At 40.4% G+C, this 16,623-nt stretch overlaps 1 protein-coding gene across 10 annotated transcripts in view; it reads right to left on the bottom strand.

The window, feature by feature from the left end:
- Nucleotides 1-16,623, bottom strand: part of MACROD2 (mono-ADP ribosylhydrolase 2) — an 837,243-nt gene that overhangs the window by 663,091 nt on the left and 157,529 nt on the right. For 9 of the 10 annotated variants that reach the window (XM_085218728.1, XM_085218731.1, XM_085218732.1 and 6 more), the window contains exon 4: nucleotides 2,259-2,288. The exons of the other annotated variant lie outside the window; for it this stretch is intronic. In XM_085218728.1, coding sequence (XP_085074854.1) covers nucleotides 2,259-2,288 — 30 coding nt within the window. The remainder of the gene's footprint in view (nucleotides 1-2,258; nucleotides 2,289-16,623) is intronic. 10 annotated transcript variants of the gene reach the window in all.

The raw sequence follows: 16,623 nt of genomic DNA, 5'->3' as shown, positions 1-16,623 counted from the left end.
GCTGGATGCTGACGAGCTGCAGCTCCCCAGCAGACCACGCCATGTGCCAAAAATTTGACCCACCAGAGGTGTTTCTGGCACTGCTGTGAAAGCTTGTTTCAGAAAAGTGGCAAAAGCCAAAAAGCAATGTCAGGGCATGAGGGGAACTGGGAGAATGGGAAGAAAGGAGCAGCTGCACGCTGACCTCAGCCGCCCACTGCCGCCATCACCTCAGCAGGCAGCGCTGCCGCCATGAGGAGAGATGCCAAGGCGGGAACGGGGCAGAGGCCTTAGCCCAGCTCCTGCAGCCCTTTTTTTTTTTTTTTTTTAACCCCCAATACAAGAATCAGTCATCAGAAGTTCATCAATTGCCAATAAATAAATAGGAATCAGATTTTCAGCCTTTATTTTGGCTGGTGGAGGGAAAAACACACAGGAAAGCTGTGTAATTGTGCAGATGTTTAATCTGCAAGGGAAGTGAACTACACCTGTGGCCAAGAAGCAACGTGACCGCTCACTGCTGCAACCAGAGCGACTTCCCCTTGTTTGATTGTCCACACAGGACATCATGGAGAAGCACAGAGCTGCACAAACCCCTGCCTCGCCCCGGCACGCTCAGCGGCAGAGGCTGACATGGCGCTGTATGTGGGTGCCCAAACACAGCACATCTGTGGGGTGCTGCTTGCCGGCATGTTCCCTCAGTTTAATAACTTCAGATTCCTAAATGATTCATCTTCTTTGGGCAAACGTCCTTCACTTCCCACGGTTAAGACATGAAACATAGGTTAGACACAGTGACAAAATCAGCTCCCCAACTGTGTGGCCGACCAGCTCAGAGCAGTAGTGGGGAAGGCAGAAAAAATATCCCTAAAAGACAGGAAAAATCCCCTATGCCATGAACAGAGGGCCACACTACCAAGCGCCATGCTGAAAAGATATCAACTTTTGAAGTACAGTCCAGCTGAATAAATACCAGTGAAAGTCAATGGCCAAATCCTGTTAGGAGCTGCAGTGCTCTGGGAACCTGATTGGAATTTGAACATTTGCATTGATTTTTTTTTCACGTTACCAGCTGGGAGTAAGCAGTGAAGAGAAGGTACGCTGATCGCTCCATGGGAACACGACTCGCTAGCAAAGGATTACCTTTTAAAGGATTATCTTTTAAACAAAGAAAAAAAATCGGTATACTGCAAGCAACTAGCTCAAATCAAAAGAAACACATTAATCCAACGGGATTATCAGGTAAGGCTTCCATACATTTAACATCCAGATACACAGCTGAGAAACACAAACCATTTTATTTAGATGTCTCGGTGCAGTTGTCAAGCACCTTTTCATGTGACAATCCCATGCTCATGATTCACAAATAAGGGCTGCTTATTCAGTTAAGGTTGTTAAAACAAAAGCCTCACAAGCAACAGCAATTTTCTGTCTTTTTTTTTGCAAAGCTCTTTCCTTTACCCTTGCATATGTAAGCTCTGATCATCAAGTCCTTTTAACTCCAGCCAGGAAGAAAGATTAGTAGCTGCCTGCACTGCTCCTACATTGTGAAATTTCCAGAACTGAGCTCTTTTACTTCCCTCTGGGAGGCAGGGTAAGTAACAGAAAACTGAAATCAAGCACTGCATGTTTTTTTCCTGAATTGTAACACTCATGTTAGCTCCTGCAGTATTGCAAAAAGCCAAATAGCACCGATGTTCAAAAAGGAAACGCATTTAGAAACAGTGCTCGCTATACGCGCGTGTGCCTCTGTCTTACCAGTAGATATGTTGGTAGCATCATACATGAACGATTTGTACTGAAATCCATTTCATAATTCAAGCAGGAAAGGGGTAAAGAAACAAGTGAAAAAGAAGTGCAAAGATAAAGCCACTAACATGACATTCTACCTTGTTTTATTCTTGTAACTTATTTTAAACCATTAAGATGCATTCAAAATTCCCCTGAAGTAACTGAAATAAAAAAAATCTAATTACTTAACCACAATATAGAGTAACACACAGTTTGGTTCCCTAGTATTTCAGTCAGCCCCACACACAGGTCACCCCTACTCACATCCAGACAGGAAGATGAATTCAGCAACAGTCACAAACTGAGTTTTTTGATGGTATCAAATGTCACTGACGTTACCAGAATTTCCCATTTAATAATTTTACCGTCCCGTGTAAGACTGACTGTTTTATAAGCAACAGAACGCTAGATTTCCTCAGCATATATTCTACAATCAGAATAAATAGTATACTACAGAGTCACAGAATTGTAGGAGTAGGAAGACTTACCTCCTCCACCTCCAAGAAGGCTGGAATTAGCTGCAAGAAGAACAAAAGGAGAATTGTTAGTTGAGAGCTTCCTAAATATATTTGGAACCAAAGCAGAAGATGTTTCACAAAACATTTACCACTGCTTTTATTTCAATAATTTCACCAGTCTCCACTTACCCAAACTCATTTACTGCAAATGCAATCTATGTAATTTGTAATCATAATCTTTACTTTTACACAATTTTGCAATATCTTTGAGCATGTAAGCTAATAAATAAAACAGAACAAAATTATTAAAGTTTAATGCACTGAATATCTTATGAAATTACAATCTTGAATTTATAATTCTATAAACCACATTTATTTTTGATTACCAAATGAAAGTATAACAGTCTTTCATTTCAGAGAAACTTTGATGCAACTTTTCATTAGCTCCCCACATCTTCTAAGACATGGGACTTTTGTCAACAGCTATGAGAAGCCCTGGCTCCACTAAAATCAATGTGTGCTCTACTACAGTATGCAACTAAGCTGGGATTTCTATCAGTATCCTTAATTGCTTCTGTACTATAACCATCTACCTATCTACCCCAGGAATGGATACATCACTTATGGAAGATGTTTTTCAGAGCATGGTGATGCATGGTGCTCCTCCAAATAAAGTTTGCAAAATTGGAGCCACACCAAACACTTTCTTATCACTACAAAGGCAAAAACAGAAGGAAAACTTACGTAAAGCATTCACCCTTCAAATGGTTGGGAAACTGATCCCTGCCATATTATAATATTGTAAAACAGCATAAAAGTAACAGCACATGGGATGGACACAGGTATTTCTTATTGCCTGTCCTTGTCCTGCTCCAGGACAAGATACATAGCCTGAATACTGGAAAATACTCTATCTGTTGCTACAAGCTATTGTTTCTATTACTTCCCTTAGCTCCTTAACTAGAAGGCTTTAAACAGGAAATTTCCTGAATTATTTTTTTTCTGTGGCTTTCTTGAGGCTTTCACAGAAAATTGACAATAAACATAGTTTTCCTCATCTATTTTTCCAAAACTCTACATTCATCTTTGACTTACTATTCATTCTCAGTTCAACTATTTGCAACTATTGAGCTTTCCCTCACACCTCAGCTTGTGCTGATAAAATGGGAAGATCTCTCTCTCTCTTCTCCTTTCCTATCTTTCATCCCCAGAAAAGGATATCCTTCCTTCTGGCTGTTGGAATTCTTCCTTAAGATTCAGCTCAGTAAATGAGGTGAAAACAAGCCTCTATTCTTTTTGATACTATTTTTCAACACATTATTGATGCGAACTGGCTCACAGAAAGACACAAAAGAGGCAGAACTCTTGGACTAGGAAACAGACGATGGCAGCAACGGAGTTTGGAGATAGGATCCTCCTTTCTGACAAACACAAGCTGTTGTAATAGCTCCAAATTGTTAGTGCCCCATTGACAGGGACACCCTTCCACTGGAGCAGGTTGCCCAGTGCCCCATCTGACCTGGTCATGAGTACTTCGAGGAACGGAACCATAAACAACTTCTCTGGCCAACTTGGTTTTCAATGCCTCATCATCCTCACAATAATGAATTTCTTCTCAGTATCTAATCTAAATCTACCTTCTTTTAGTTTAAAACCATTACCCCTTGTCCTATTACTATATGTCCTTATACAAAATAGGGGGAAAATATTTTTTACGTGCCTTACTTTAAGAATTAAAAGGCTGCAAGAAGGACTCCCTGGAGCCTTCTATTCTCTAGGCCTAACAACTTCAGCCTCTACTCATAACAGAGACGCTCCGCCCCTATGATCATGACCCTCCTCCAGACCCGCTTTGACAGATCCACATTTTTCTTATGTTGGAAGCCCCAGAGCAGAATGCAGGACTGTAGGTGGGGTCTCACAAGGGTGAAGTAGAGGTGGACAATCACTGTCCTCGACCATGTTTCTTTTGATAAAGCAAAGGACACAACTGTCTTGATGGGCTTCAAACTTGCACTATAAGCCCATATCCCATTTTTCACCCATTGGTACCTCCAATTCTTTCTTTGCAGGGCTGCTCTCAGTTCACTCATCCCCCAGTCAGTACTGATCTGGGATTGCCCCAACTCATGTGCAGCACCTTGCATGTGGTCTTGTTGAATTTCACAAGGCTCATCAGGGCCCACTTCTCAAGCCTGTCCAGGTCACTCTGGATGGCATCCCTCCCTTCTATCATATCAACTGCACCACTCAGTTTGGTGTCATCCACAAATATCACAGAGTGATATTGAACTTCAATCTCTATATTTACCTGCTCCTGTCCTCGTTGAAATTCAGTATTAAGGACAGACACAAACTGCAAACAGCCACATATTTTTACAGCAGCTTCCAAAGTACTCCTGTAACAGGTAATATCACCTTCCCTGCAGTAAAACGACCATATCTGACATAAAAATCAGTGTACTTCATATCAGAATAAAATAAGAGCGACAGAATGTTATCTTCTGCCATGAGACTGCTATTCAGCATTACTCTTTTTGGCAATATAGGATGCATCTGCAATCACCATTCTAGTTCTTGAATGAGTCAAATTCTAGGATTTCAGTCATTATCTCGGAGAGACTTGAGAGACATAGCTAAAACCTGCTGTACCTCACTGTCACAAAAGTTACCATCGGTAAAAACGATTCCTCTGAAACCCAGCCAAGATCCTCACTGCAAACTCTTATCTGCTGGCTTCTCTGAGAATTATGCTTTTCTCGTGCATTTTTTTCGGATAATGTTTACCTTTCCAATACATTCTAAAACTTACTAATAACATATAAGTCAGCACCACACTCTTCTCTGTAGAAACAGCAAAAACACTTCTAACAGATTTTTGGCTTCAATGCATCTGTTGCAGCTTCAACAAAACATTCCACTCCATTTTTTGCAGAATCATAGAATCATTAAGGTTTGAAAAAGACTTCTAAATCATCCAGTCCAACCATCCACATACCATCAATCCTACCCACTAAACCATGTCCTGAGTACCACATCCCTACTGTTCTTGAACAACACCAGGGATGGCAACTGAACCACCTCCCCAGGTACCCACTGCCAGTGCCTCACCACTCTTCTAGAGAAGTTTTTCCTACTATCCAGCTAACTTGAACACTTGGGAAAGTGTTGCCATTAAAGAAATACCTAGTTGCTTAACACTGTAAGAACACCTTGCCCACAGCCAGAAGTGGGGATTTTCACCTGGACTCAGAGAGCACAGCTCCAGAGCTGTAGCCACATCACGTTACATTGGAGCAATATGACTTCTCCTTCCCTTATGCTAATGCACAGCTGCATTTCATCCAGCAGTGCTCCCAAATGACAAGTCTTGCAAAACACCTGGAACGGGGCTCCAGTTGTAGAGGTAGGTATGTATGAGCAATCAGCAGTGGGACTCCAGAAGCTTTCAGCCTCCAAAGCTCCAAAGCTGTGGTCTAAACTGCCTCCCAGGCTGCAGCCTTACAGCGTGCATGCACATCTCGCCCACCCAACTCAGGGCATGCCCAGCCTTAAGTAGCACACAGGACAATATTTGTGGATACCTCGTAAATCTATCTTGACTCATCTTCTGTCCCTACCTGTCTGTTCCAAAGATGAATAGAATTCTCAAATCACGCAAGATTTAGCAGAGTGGGGAAGGAGAATTGTTACCATCACTGAGACAGAGAACAAGAAAGAAAAGTAAGTTTAAAGGTACTACAAAGAAATGCATGGTAAGGACTTCCTGCACCTCCTTTCATTTCTAATATTATCCTTTCAAGTTGGCCTGACCAACCTATCTGAAACCACCTCATTAGAAACACAACAATAGATTGCTGGGCATCAACTCTGAAAATCAATCACAATACATATCTTAAAATTTGATTTTAATATACACAGTTCCCTGCCAGACTGCAATATAACACATGTTGATAAACCCCATTCAAAACATGCCCCTCAGTGCTGGTCTGCAAGAGGCAGCATCAGCTAACAAAGAGTTCAATTAAAATAAAACAGCAACATTTGTTGATCAATTTCCAGGGTGCATATTGAAGAGCAGCTTCAAGATGAGACGTTGAGCATCTCCCCTTGAAAGAGTCTTGGACTCTACATTTTGAGAGACTGATTTCATCTCTGTCTGCCCCTGTATGGCAAACAAAAGCAAGTCCAGGAGTAGCATTGTGGCCTCCAGCCCTTAGGTCTAGATTTCTTACTATTACAGATACTAGAAGCATTAGCAGCAAGGATTGTTTCTAAAAAAGTTCAGGCTCCTCTCTAAGAAAATATCTACTCAAGAAAAAAAGTCCACATAAGAGAAAACACTGTCTCTATTCATTCAGTATAGCAATTTAGCCCTTAATGAGGTGTTTATGACCCTAGACTCGACCAGGAGTTCAGTTTTTCTAATGACTCAGCACCTCAGTGGTTTTGGTTTTAATTCTTTTAAATATACAAGAACAGCACCAGGACAGGGATACTAAATGAGCTCCATGAGGCTGGTCAGTTCTATGCAGAACACTCCACTCCTGCTCCAAAAACCAATGTTTTTTTCCAAAAAACTTCTGCAGCCAGTGAGAAAAAGAGAAGAAAAAAAGGAGAAAAGCATTTTAAGCAAGCTTAGTTTCTCACTATGAAATATTCATATTGGAATATCCAGTTACTAACATGTACAAATTTAAATAATGAATAATCCAGCATAATTTACAAATAAGAACTGGACATGAATGTTTTAAATCTCAGCTTTCTGAATGAGTGAAGTCATAGAGCTTTCCAACACTTTATCAACTGAATAAGCGGAGCAGAAACTCTGGCACAAGTCTTCACATTTCCTCAGTGCTCTCTTTACAACAGTGCCCTTGCCAAGAAGGAGGATTATTCGAAATTTTGTGGAAAGCAAATGAATGCTGAAGAAGCTCACCTCAAATGAAACTGAAAATCTTTCTGCGCTCTAAGCCAAAAGATACGAGAAGTGAAAAAGTACAGGTTGCTTAAACCGACATTTGCAGTCACAAAAATGCCTTTTTTCCTGCTGTCAATTCTGCTGAAGTTAGAAAATAGAAATGATGCGAATACCAATTTTTGTGATGTCTCTGGAGATAACATGCTTTTAGCTTTGTTAACAACACAGCTGACTAACTCTGGTTACTTTTTGTTGGCATATACTCATCTGACAACGTTTTTAAAACGTAAATTCTTCTGGGAGCGCGTCTTTGTCGAGTATTAATGGCACTAGTAACTTAAATTGACATCTATGTCATGCAGCCATGCATCTGTCAGTATAATAAAAATATACTTTTAAAAGATTACTTGATATTGTCTGACTTTGGCAGCAGATGTTTGAGCTTGCTTTGATGTAAAAAAGATTAAATATTTTTGTCAATACTTTCTAATTGGGAAATTTATTCAAGAAGACATCTTTATAACTGGCAGTGTTGTAAGATGCAAGGCACTCTATTGCCTCAGACACCATTTTTATTCATCAATAAAACATCATAACAGGCAGCTGGTGAGCAGAGTACAAGTAATTTATGGAACAGGAAGCTACATTTCTTCTACATGCTTTCTGAGACATCCTTACCTGCCACTGCATTTTGTTTGATCTTTTCTCCAGAAAGCAGAGAGAACAAAGAAAAGTGAGCTAACAACTGCGCGCTGTACATCCAACCATTTTTATACAAGATGTGTTTTGGTACCTTAAGGCAAAAAGCTTCAGGCTTAAAGTTCACAGAGTAATTTTGAAGTATGGATAGTAAATAAAATGAAGCAACATTCTGTATAATGCAGTATGATCAGCGTTATAATTAACTTTACTCTGAATACTGGCGTGCAATGCCAGTACAATCAGGAGAGGTAAAATAACATTATAGTAACAGATTCGGCCAGATTTGCAAACTTATGTAAGTGCCTAATGATGCAAAGCAGAGACTATTGGAAATTAGAAAAGCCAACCAGCCTATGAAATACGACCGACTTCAAATATTCAGGCACATCAGAAAATACCCCTATTAGCATCTCCAGACACTATAAGCATTTTGCAAACGCAGGCTTCAGATACTCAACATGGAGGGCGTACAGTATACACAACTGTACACCACAAACAGCTCTGTGACAACACAGAGCATAATTTACTTAACTGTTTTCTACCACGCAGAAAATTTCTACAAACGTGTCGCTTCCCTCTGTTCCTGGAAAGGGCCTTCACCTTTCTGGACTAGTATTGAACAACCAAGCTGGGCCGAATCCACCAGCTCATGAGCAAGCAGGATGCTGACAGAGACAACCCCACAGGACAGCAGGGATGGAGAGCTGGCTGCTCCATAGCCCTCGGCCACTACACCTCAGAGCCAGGAGCAGAGCGAGCCCTGTGCCAGCCAAAGGCTCAGCCCCGACCCACACTGCTCATGGAAGCTAAACCACTGCTGTGTTTAGCTTAGAAGTTTGGGGGCTCGTTTTTTTTTCAAACAATCATCCAAAGCAGGTCATGTTCTCAAAACATACCCAAGGACTTCAGCTTCCAGGTAGTAATTCTCGTATGCTCACTCAGAAACCTCTGTAAATAAAAGTGAAGGTTTCCCCATGCAGGTTTACCATTGGCAAAAGGTACCAACTTCAAGCTCTCTTTCTAAGAAGACAGGAATTCCCAAAGCAAGACCTAGTAAGTCTAAACAACTCATATGTGGGAGTACGAGAGGCAACAGCAAGGGACCAAAATTTCCACGTATTACTTTTTTTTTCCCCCAGATATTGAACACATGTTCTGCAAATTTGTCCAAATTTAAAGATTTATAAAATCTCATGGGAGGCTTTAGTCAACTCAAAAGTATACGTTTTTGTATTTGGACCTAATAAAATGTTTTTGTGACCACAACCATGCGGTCTATGTTATCCTGTTTCCCCCTCTCACAAACTCTCCATGGAGAACAATTTGTTTCAGGTAAGTTTTGCCATCTTGAAAAATAAAGCAGTCATTATTTCTATTTCAAGCCTCTAAAGAGTATCTCATAGGTAGATTAATTAATCATAGGCAGATTAAGCAAAAATAAATAAATAAATAAAAATCTATTATATACTAGTAAAATAAATCTAATATATACTAGTAAGTGCTCTGGAATTGAGTCTGTCAAGGAAATTGCCTTCACAACATTCTGCATTCAATATGGAAACAATAACTGTCAGAACTTTTCAGTATTTTTCCTCTTCTAATACATTACAAACTCAATACATAACGTGCAATTATGCAAGAAAGCTATTTTTAAAGATTCTGCATTGCACCCATTAACCTTAATCAGTCATATGCAGAGCATCTCTGAAATGTGATACCAAGAGTGAAAAACACTGATATATGCATGTAAATACACACAGAAAATCCAGTGTAGGCATTGAACATGGGCAGGGCAGTGGTCATTTGGAGCAGCAGTGTAATGGGAAAGGAACAAGCACACAGGTGCACTTTGATGCAGAAGAAAGCAGATATTCATATTTTTTTTACCTTACAGTAAAATACACTAATTGTCCAAATGCAGTGTGAGAGAAAATTGAGAGAAATTAAAATTATTCAACATATACTGAGAAAAATCTGAGAGAGAGCTCTTGGTCAAGAGTACATCCTCAACACTGCCATGTGAACTTCCAGACAGACTGAAGCTGAGCTTCCAACATAAAAAAGGAGCTTATATTTTACAGCAGCCTGAGCATTGTAAGCAACATAATTGTTTCTTGGTGGGAAAGTCAACCAGAGTAAAAGATGTGTAACTTAAAAGGAAAAACAAAGAACAGATGAACTTGCTTTTAAGGGTTGTGATCAGGACAGCTCGTCCCAAAACAACTCAACAAAAAAAAAATTCAGGTGAAATCCTGCCAGAACAGTACTTCAGCTCCTCGTGCCTTCATACCTGTGCAATCTATGCCCTTCATACCAATCAGCTGCTATTATTTTCAGCTAGGCAGAAACCCAAATCAAATGAAAGTGATACAAAAGGTTTCCCACCGGCGCCTGGTGAAGGACAGTTAGAAGAACCTGTTTTATGAGGCTGATCTCATCTCTGGGAGGGAAATGAAGACAGACTTGTTGAATGAGAAGCTGCAACTTGAATAGGAAGGAACTGGAAAAGGCTACAAGTGGCTGGCAAGCACAGGACCGGCCACCACCGGGTTACGTGTGAACCCTAGGGCTGAAGGCACGTTTGTTTGTCACAGTCCTCTGCCTCTTCATGGCAAACGTGAGAAAGGCACAGAGCAGAAAGAATGTCATTCTAAAACACAGGTTGATAAACTGTCACACGCACTACCCTGTGGATAAAAGGAAAGCTATGAATTAAGATTTCATCCATTTTGTGTGTCAAATTGTGGTTTGCTTAACTGCTTTTAGCCGCTGTCAGATCAAGGTATTTTAAAACATAGCTGTGCTGAAATGTAAAGGAAAAGGAACTTTTTTCAAGGCAGAATAATGAGGAAAAAATATTCAAGCCCACTACAGCCAATTCTTCATCTCATAATTTGGGCCATTTGTGTGGTTTGTAAATGTAGCATTAAAGGGAATCAAAGTGCTGCAGTATATAATTAATCCATTTATGTAGCGTCGTCATCAATATTTAAAAGCCTACGCAAAACAGAATAAGAGGTAGTCCTAGGTTTTACCTGCACAATTACAAAAGCAGCTTGGGTAGTAATTATTTCAAAATAATTAGTGAAATTTATATAATTCATGCATCTTTTCAGTACCCCAAAGGTACTTGAACGTGTTATCTGGAATACAGAAAAAAATGCAAGTGAAGTTCTTTGTGCTTTCTTTGCCTTTGTCTTCCTAAAATTACAACCTGCCCTGAACCTCCCAAAGCCTACGTGTACGGCACCCTATAAGCTATTTCTTCTCTTTTTCCTTCTCTCTTTCATTTTTTCTTTCTTCCTCCCTTTCATCCTTTCTTTCTTTCTTTTGTTGTTTCTTTCCTTCTTCCTTTATTTTTTTCCTTTCTTTATTCCTTTCCCTCTCTTTTTTTAGAGCATCACTTATGCACCACCGATGGTACTTTGGAGCACCTAACCACAAGATTTCACTTCAATTTCCTTCACTAGGAAATAGTTGCATAATATTTGACTTCAAAAAGGAAAAGGTCTGTACTTTCTGATTGCAAAAAGTTTTAATAAAGCAACAATTATACTATGGTAATGAAAAAGAAATGAAAAGGTGATAAAAGCTAACATACTTCATTCTCGAAACATTCATATTCAACATCCTGGTTTCAAAACAATAAAAAAACCTTAACTCGTGATAAAATCCAGCCGCTGAGCAGAAGCTACCTGGGGCCCTGCCCTGTCCTGGCAGCACAGCAGTCTGTGTGTCCTTGGGGTAGGCAGCAGCACGAGGGGCCGGCGGCACTTCTATGCACACAGGAGGCCTGGGCAAGGGCAGGGCTGGCTGTGGCTGCAGGGATGGCCTCAGAGGCTGCATTTCAGAGCAAAATTAACACCACCGGTTTTGCTTAGGATATTAACACTCATGAACAGTGGTTTTAAGCCAAACAAAAAAAAAAAAAAAGAAAGCAAGAATGAAAAAAAAACAAACAAAACAACAAAAGCACACGTCATGCCCTACCAAAGGAGCCCTTGCGTTTTTTCCCAGCTACGCAGACAAGACCTTGCTTGTAAATTCTGCTGCAAAGTTAGAGGAAGGCAAGGTGTTATTGCACTGCTTTTGCAAGAGCAGCCTGGAAGGAAGATTTTGACAATGAATTATAAGCTCCTGGAAGCAACTAGCACAGACGTGTACGAGTGAGGAGCCTGCGAGCCAAGCACCAAAGTAAGGACTAAGTTAAGGCACATCCAGCTGAGCCGATGCAACATTTTCTGCATATGAACGTGTTATGTAACCTCTCTAGCCATCATCTCTTTATGTAGCTGAAATTAGAAGCAGCTCCCACTGTGGTCAACGTGAGCCACACTACAGAAGAAATAGAGAATCTGGTAAAGTATTTTCCCATACATTCTGTTTTCCAGACTGGTCTAAATGGTTGCTGCAGGGCTAACTAGTTCAAAACAGCCCCATTTTCCTTTATGGAGGAAAGCAGAACTTAATATATCAGGGTATTTCAGTCAGATCAGGCAGAATACATTACAGCAAGATAAAGAACATATACCTTCCACCATCCATAAGAATATTCTCCAGTATACAGGTGTCAAATAAACAATTCATACTTTAAGTGAATGTTTCAAAAAGTTACAGTCTATAAGCTGCAAAAATCTTGAGAAGACTATAAAGAATATGAAGAATAAAGTGCAGCCATCACCGTACCGGAGATCTTAGAAAATGCCCCTGTTATCATAAAAGCAAGTCAGCTGAGTCAGAGATTGGTTATCCTCCCCATTTTACTGCTCCAGGAGCATGCAATTCATGACATGCCTCAAAATGGAAAAACGCTGTCTGAAGTTTGAAAAATACAGACGAAAGAACGCGTAATTATTATTTTTTCTGTTATCATTTTCACATTCCACAAAAAATTCTTTTCAGAAACTTTACAGGAAAGGCAGATCACAAATAATCAAAATGATGTGAAGGCCTGTAGATACTTTCACGGGCATGACAGAGCCAAGAGCCCAGCTGAAATCACTGGAAATGACAGCATTTCAGATTCTGTGGGACTCTTCTTTCCTCCTGTCAGGTTGCTGGGGTTCTCTAATCTCTCCTAGCTGCAGATACTCACCATTCATCTCAGCAATCAGCAGGCTGGAGTGATAGCACTGTTACTTCCCAGCAAACACCGCCCTGCTCCTGGTTTGCCAGAGCACCAGCTCTGTCCCTGCTCTGGGGTACCATTGGCCATGTGAGATGTGAAGAATGGAGTCAGGCAGTTTTGTTATACTCCCAAAAGAGCTCCTTAAAGCTATGATTAGGGCACTTCTTAGTGATGAAGGAGATTAAAGCTGTTATCCACCAAAATTGCAGTAAATTAGCACTGCTGTTGTAAGACTGTATTCAACCAGCAGCGGTATTAAGGCATCGATGAAAACTTTGCTGAGGTTATACTGGACAAGAATCTTTCTTTTCTCTGTAGCACACAAGGATGGCAGATGGACTGCATCATCACACATTAACAGTGCCATGCAGGAAGAGAAATCACGAGGCAGCAGCACCAAACTAGTAACTTCACCACATACACACCAGAGCACGATTCCTAACCCTTCCCATCCCTCCTTGCCAGTTCCGCTGTTCATATTTTGATATAGAAACGTTGCCCTTATCTACATTATCTACACTACTATCTCAGAGTGCCTTGCCTTGCAGGTCTATTCCCAGTTAGAACAATAGTTGAGCCCTCTGGAGCAGACGTGTAACTTTGGATGCAAACCTGCAGACCATAGGCAGAAGGCTGGTTTCCCTCAGTGGCCACGGAAAGAAGTGGCACTGCCAGGTGGCAGTGCAGGACATCTGTGCTACGTGAGCCCGAGACCAGCGGTGAGATTTCACCCCCTGTGGGATGCCTGTGGTTAATTCACCACCGCCACCACAAGCACTTCTACCACAAACCCTTTCAGCTCTAACCATGCCCCAAGATCACAAGAGCTGCTTGCACTTGATGTTTTTGCTAGTGTTTCTTTCATTCCTTCTAGTAGCAGTTTGTATATGAAATCAGGGGGACCAGTTTGATCCTTTCTCTGGACCACGGCTCCATCTCTGCATGCCATGCCACCTCACTGCCAGAACCATGCTCATGGAAAGCATGGAATAAAGGGGACTGTAGCTCACTAATTAGAAGTTAAGACTGGGAAAACACAGCTAAAGAAGAACCCTACAATTTCTACAGACAATTAAACTGAAAATAAATTTAGGAAAGCTAATTAATCACTATAAAATTAATTCACTTTTTTTTTTTCCCTTCATTAATGAGTATTTTTTGAGTGTTGATGAAATAAACATCTCCATGATTTGGGTTTTACCCATCTTCCTCCAAAGCTAAAAGAGCTAAAAAGCACGTAAACGAGGATGAATGTGTCTGGTCCAAGTTAAGTCCTTTTTCTGCCAATTGCTACAACACATACAGTCCAACTATCCACAACCTCCTAAAAAAAAACAGTTTTCACTAAGTTGGCATTTTAATAAGTTATTGTTCTTTCTCTATTTTATACCAGGAACATCCAAAAGCTGAAGATGCTCCAAGCATCCATGCGAACCTTTGCATCCAGGACTTGTATGTATGCATATCTGATCCATTCCACAAGGGAGACACACAAACAGGGATGCTACAATCTAACATGAGCACAGCAAACACTTCTTTTCATTACCCTAATACTACTAACACAATTTAAGAGTCAGCTGAGTACCTATAAAAAGCTACTGAGAAAACAAAGACAGAATTAGGCACAGTAGAAACACTTGCTTACTCAAATACAGTAACCAGTAATATCAAAGGATATGACATCTCATGCTATATAGAAATGCCTTTGTTAGGCAGGTAAAGCATGCTTTTATAGCTGCTCAGAAAAGAAAAAGATGAATGATCTTTTCAAGCTCTATATAAAATGATTTCTCTAGAAGCAATTAATAGAGACAGGCCCCAGAACACCAGTCTCACGCTCTAATCATCAGTGAGAAAGAAATTAAATGACAATTTAAAAAAGCCTTTATTGAATATGCAAAATTCTGTTTTCTCTTGGAAAGCAACTGGAGCAATTTCATATTCTATAAGCACATTAGCGAGGAAACGGTTCAGAGGGTAGCTGGAGAAGAGCTTGTGTCCCTGAAGCATCAGGTAGATTGACTGGAATACCAAACACACTGCTAAGTACAAGTGTAAATTCATGCTCGTGACTTGTGGGAAAAGAGGCCCTGTTAATTTATCTATAAGAATCCTGCATAACAATCCTGCGATGTAAGAACATCACTCCTACTGGAATGTATAAAATCATAAATAGCCCAACGGTTTTAGCAGAATTTGTTCTGGGCAGCAGCAAACATATTGCTCTGCCTGGAACACACAGCTTTGCAGGAGCGTGGCTCTTTACTTCCCCTCAAATCTCAGGCAGCCTTTCCTTTATACTTCAAACAAATTAAATCTACTGCAATTAATGATTATAGTTTTTCCTTCAATCAGCCCATACTCCTCTAGGAAATTAACTTAGCTATTAAAAGCCTGAAGGCTGGAAAGGAACCTAGTTAGATGAGTTTTACCTCCTCTCTATTGCCTGTGTAATCAAATGCAGTTTCCCCACCAGTTTAATTCTAATCAGTTTAATTACTGAAAATTACAACGAAGAAAAAGCCCTTACTTCTCACACCAGAAGAAAGGAGAAAGGCTGTATGTGGTATTACAGTACTGGGCAACAACAGTTTGATACTATGTGTGAGGGGGGGAAATGACCAGAAAAGACAGACCCTAAAATTCTTTAGATAGCAGCTATCAGCACAAAGGGGTGGAAACGGCAAACCACAAGGCAAGAATCTAACTCAGAGCAGATTACTTCCAAGGTGTGCAACTGGGGAGAGTTTATTACCTCAGCATTGCAAAGCCTTGATTACATAGGATCCGCTCAGCCCTTCAGCTCAGTCTTCCTACTCAGTCTTTCAGTCAAATGCTTGCTACACAAAGCAATGGAAAAGCAATACATGCTCAGCCCAGGACAACTTCTGTCTATCCCACCAAAAGAAAGCAGTTAAAAACTCAAAAGCAGCAGAGCTGCCATGTTTATGGAGAAAAAACTAAGCTAGGAGCCACAAGCTTTTCTTGCCATGTCACTAAAGCTGACTTATTCTAGCAGTCATTCACTGGGGTGAAAGACAAAGTGTAAGATGCACATTGAAATGTTCTGTTCTATATGATAAAATATAATGGGAGGACAGATCTCAAAGAAGTCAGACACTCAAAAATACATAGAGAGAGTCAGTATGTATGTTTTCCTCCATTTCATTTCCACAGCAAGAAGTACTTCTTAGTGTTATAAAACCCACTTTTCCAAAAGGACTGATGTCATGGTATACTTCTCTTATCTTTTGCCACAAGGAGACTTCAATGCTGAGCAGAAAAAGGTCACAGAATATCATCTCTTTGTTTCTTTTCAAATACTCAAAAAAAAAAATTTCCATTCTTTCATTACATCTCTCTTTCTTTTCATCATTTTCCCTCTTTGACCACAAGGGCTTCATTGTCTGCTTCATAATTTTAAGGACCTCTGTTATGCCCACTTGAAATCTCCTCTGCCAAAATGACTAATTCCAGTAATCTCGTGTAAACTGCTGATCTACATTTCACTAATACTCCAAAGCCATCTGATCTCTACAGGAAAAGGATAGGAGTATTTTGGCAACTAACCTGAAGATGTTGTGGTCACTGAAGAAGAAACTGAAGAAGAAACTGGAAAACATAAAGCAAGTAAGGGTGCTACC

This window comes from Meleagris gallopavo, chromosome 2 (assembly GCF_905368555.1).
Source record: "Meleagris gallopavo chromosome 2, MGAL_WU_HG_1.1, whole genome shotgun sequence".
Taxonomy (NCBI): domain Eukaryota; kingdom Metazoa; phylum Chordata; class Aves; order Galliformes; family Phasianidae; genus Meleagris; species Meleagris gallopavo.
The sequence above is the reverse complement of the archived record's forward strand: the minus strand, read 5'-3'. Positions and strand labels throughout refer to the sequence as shown.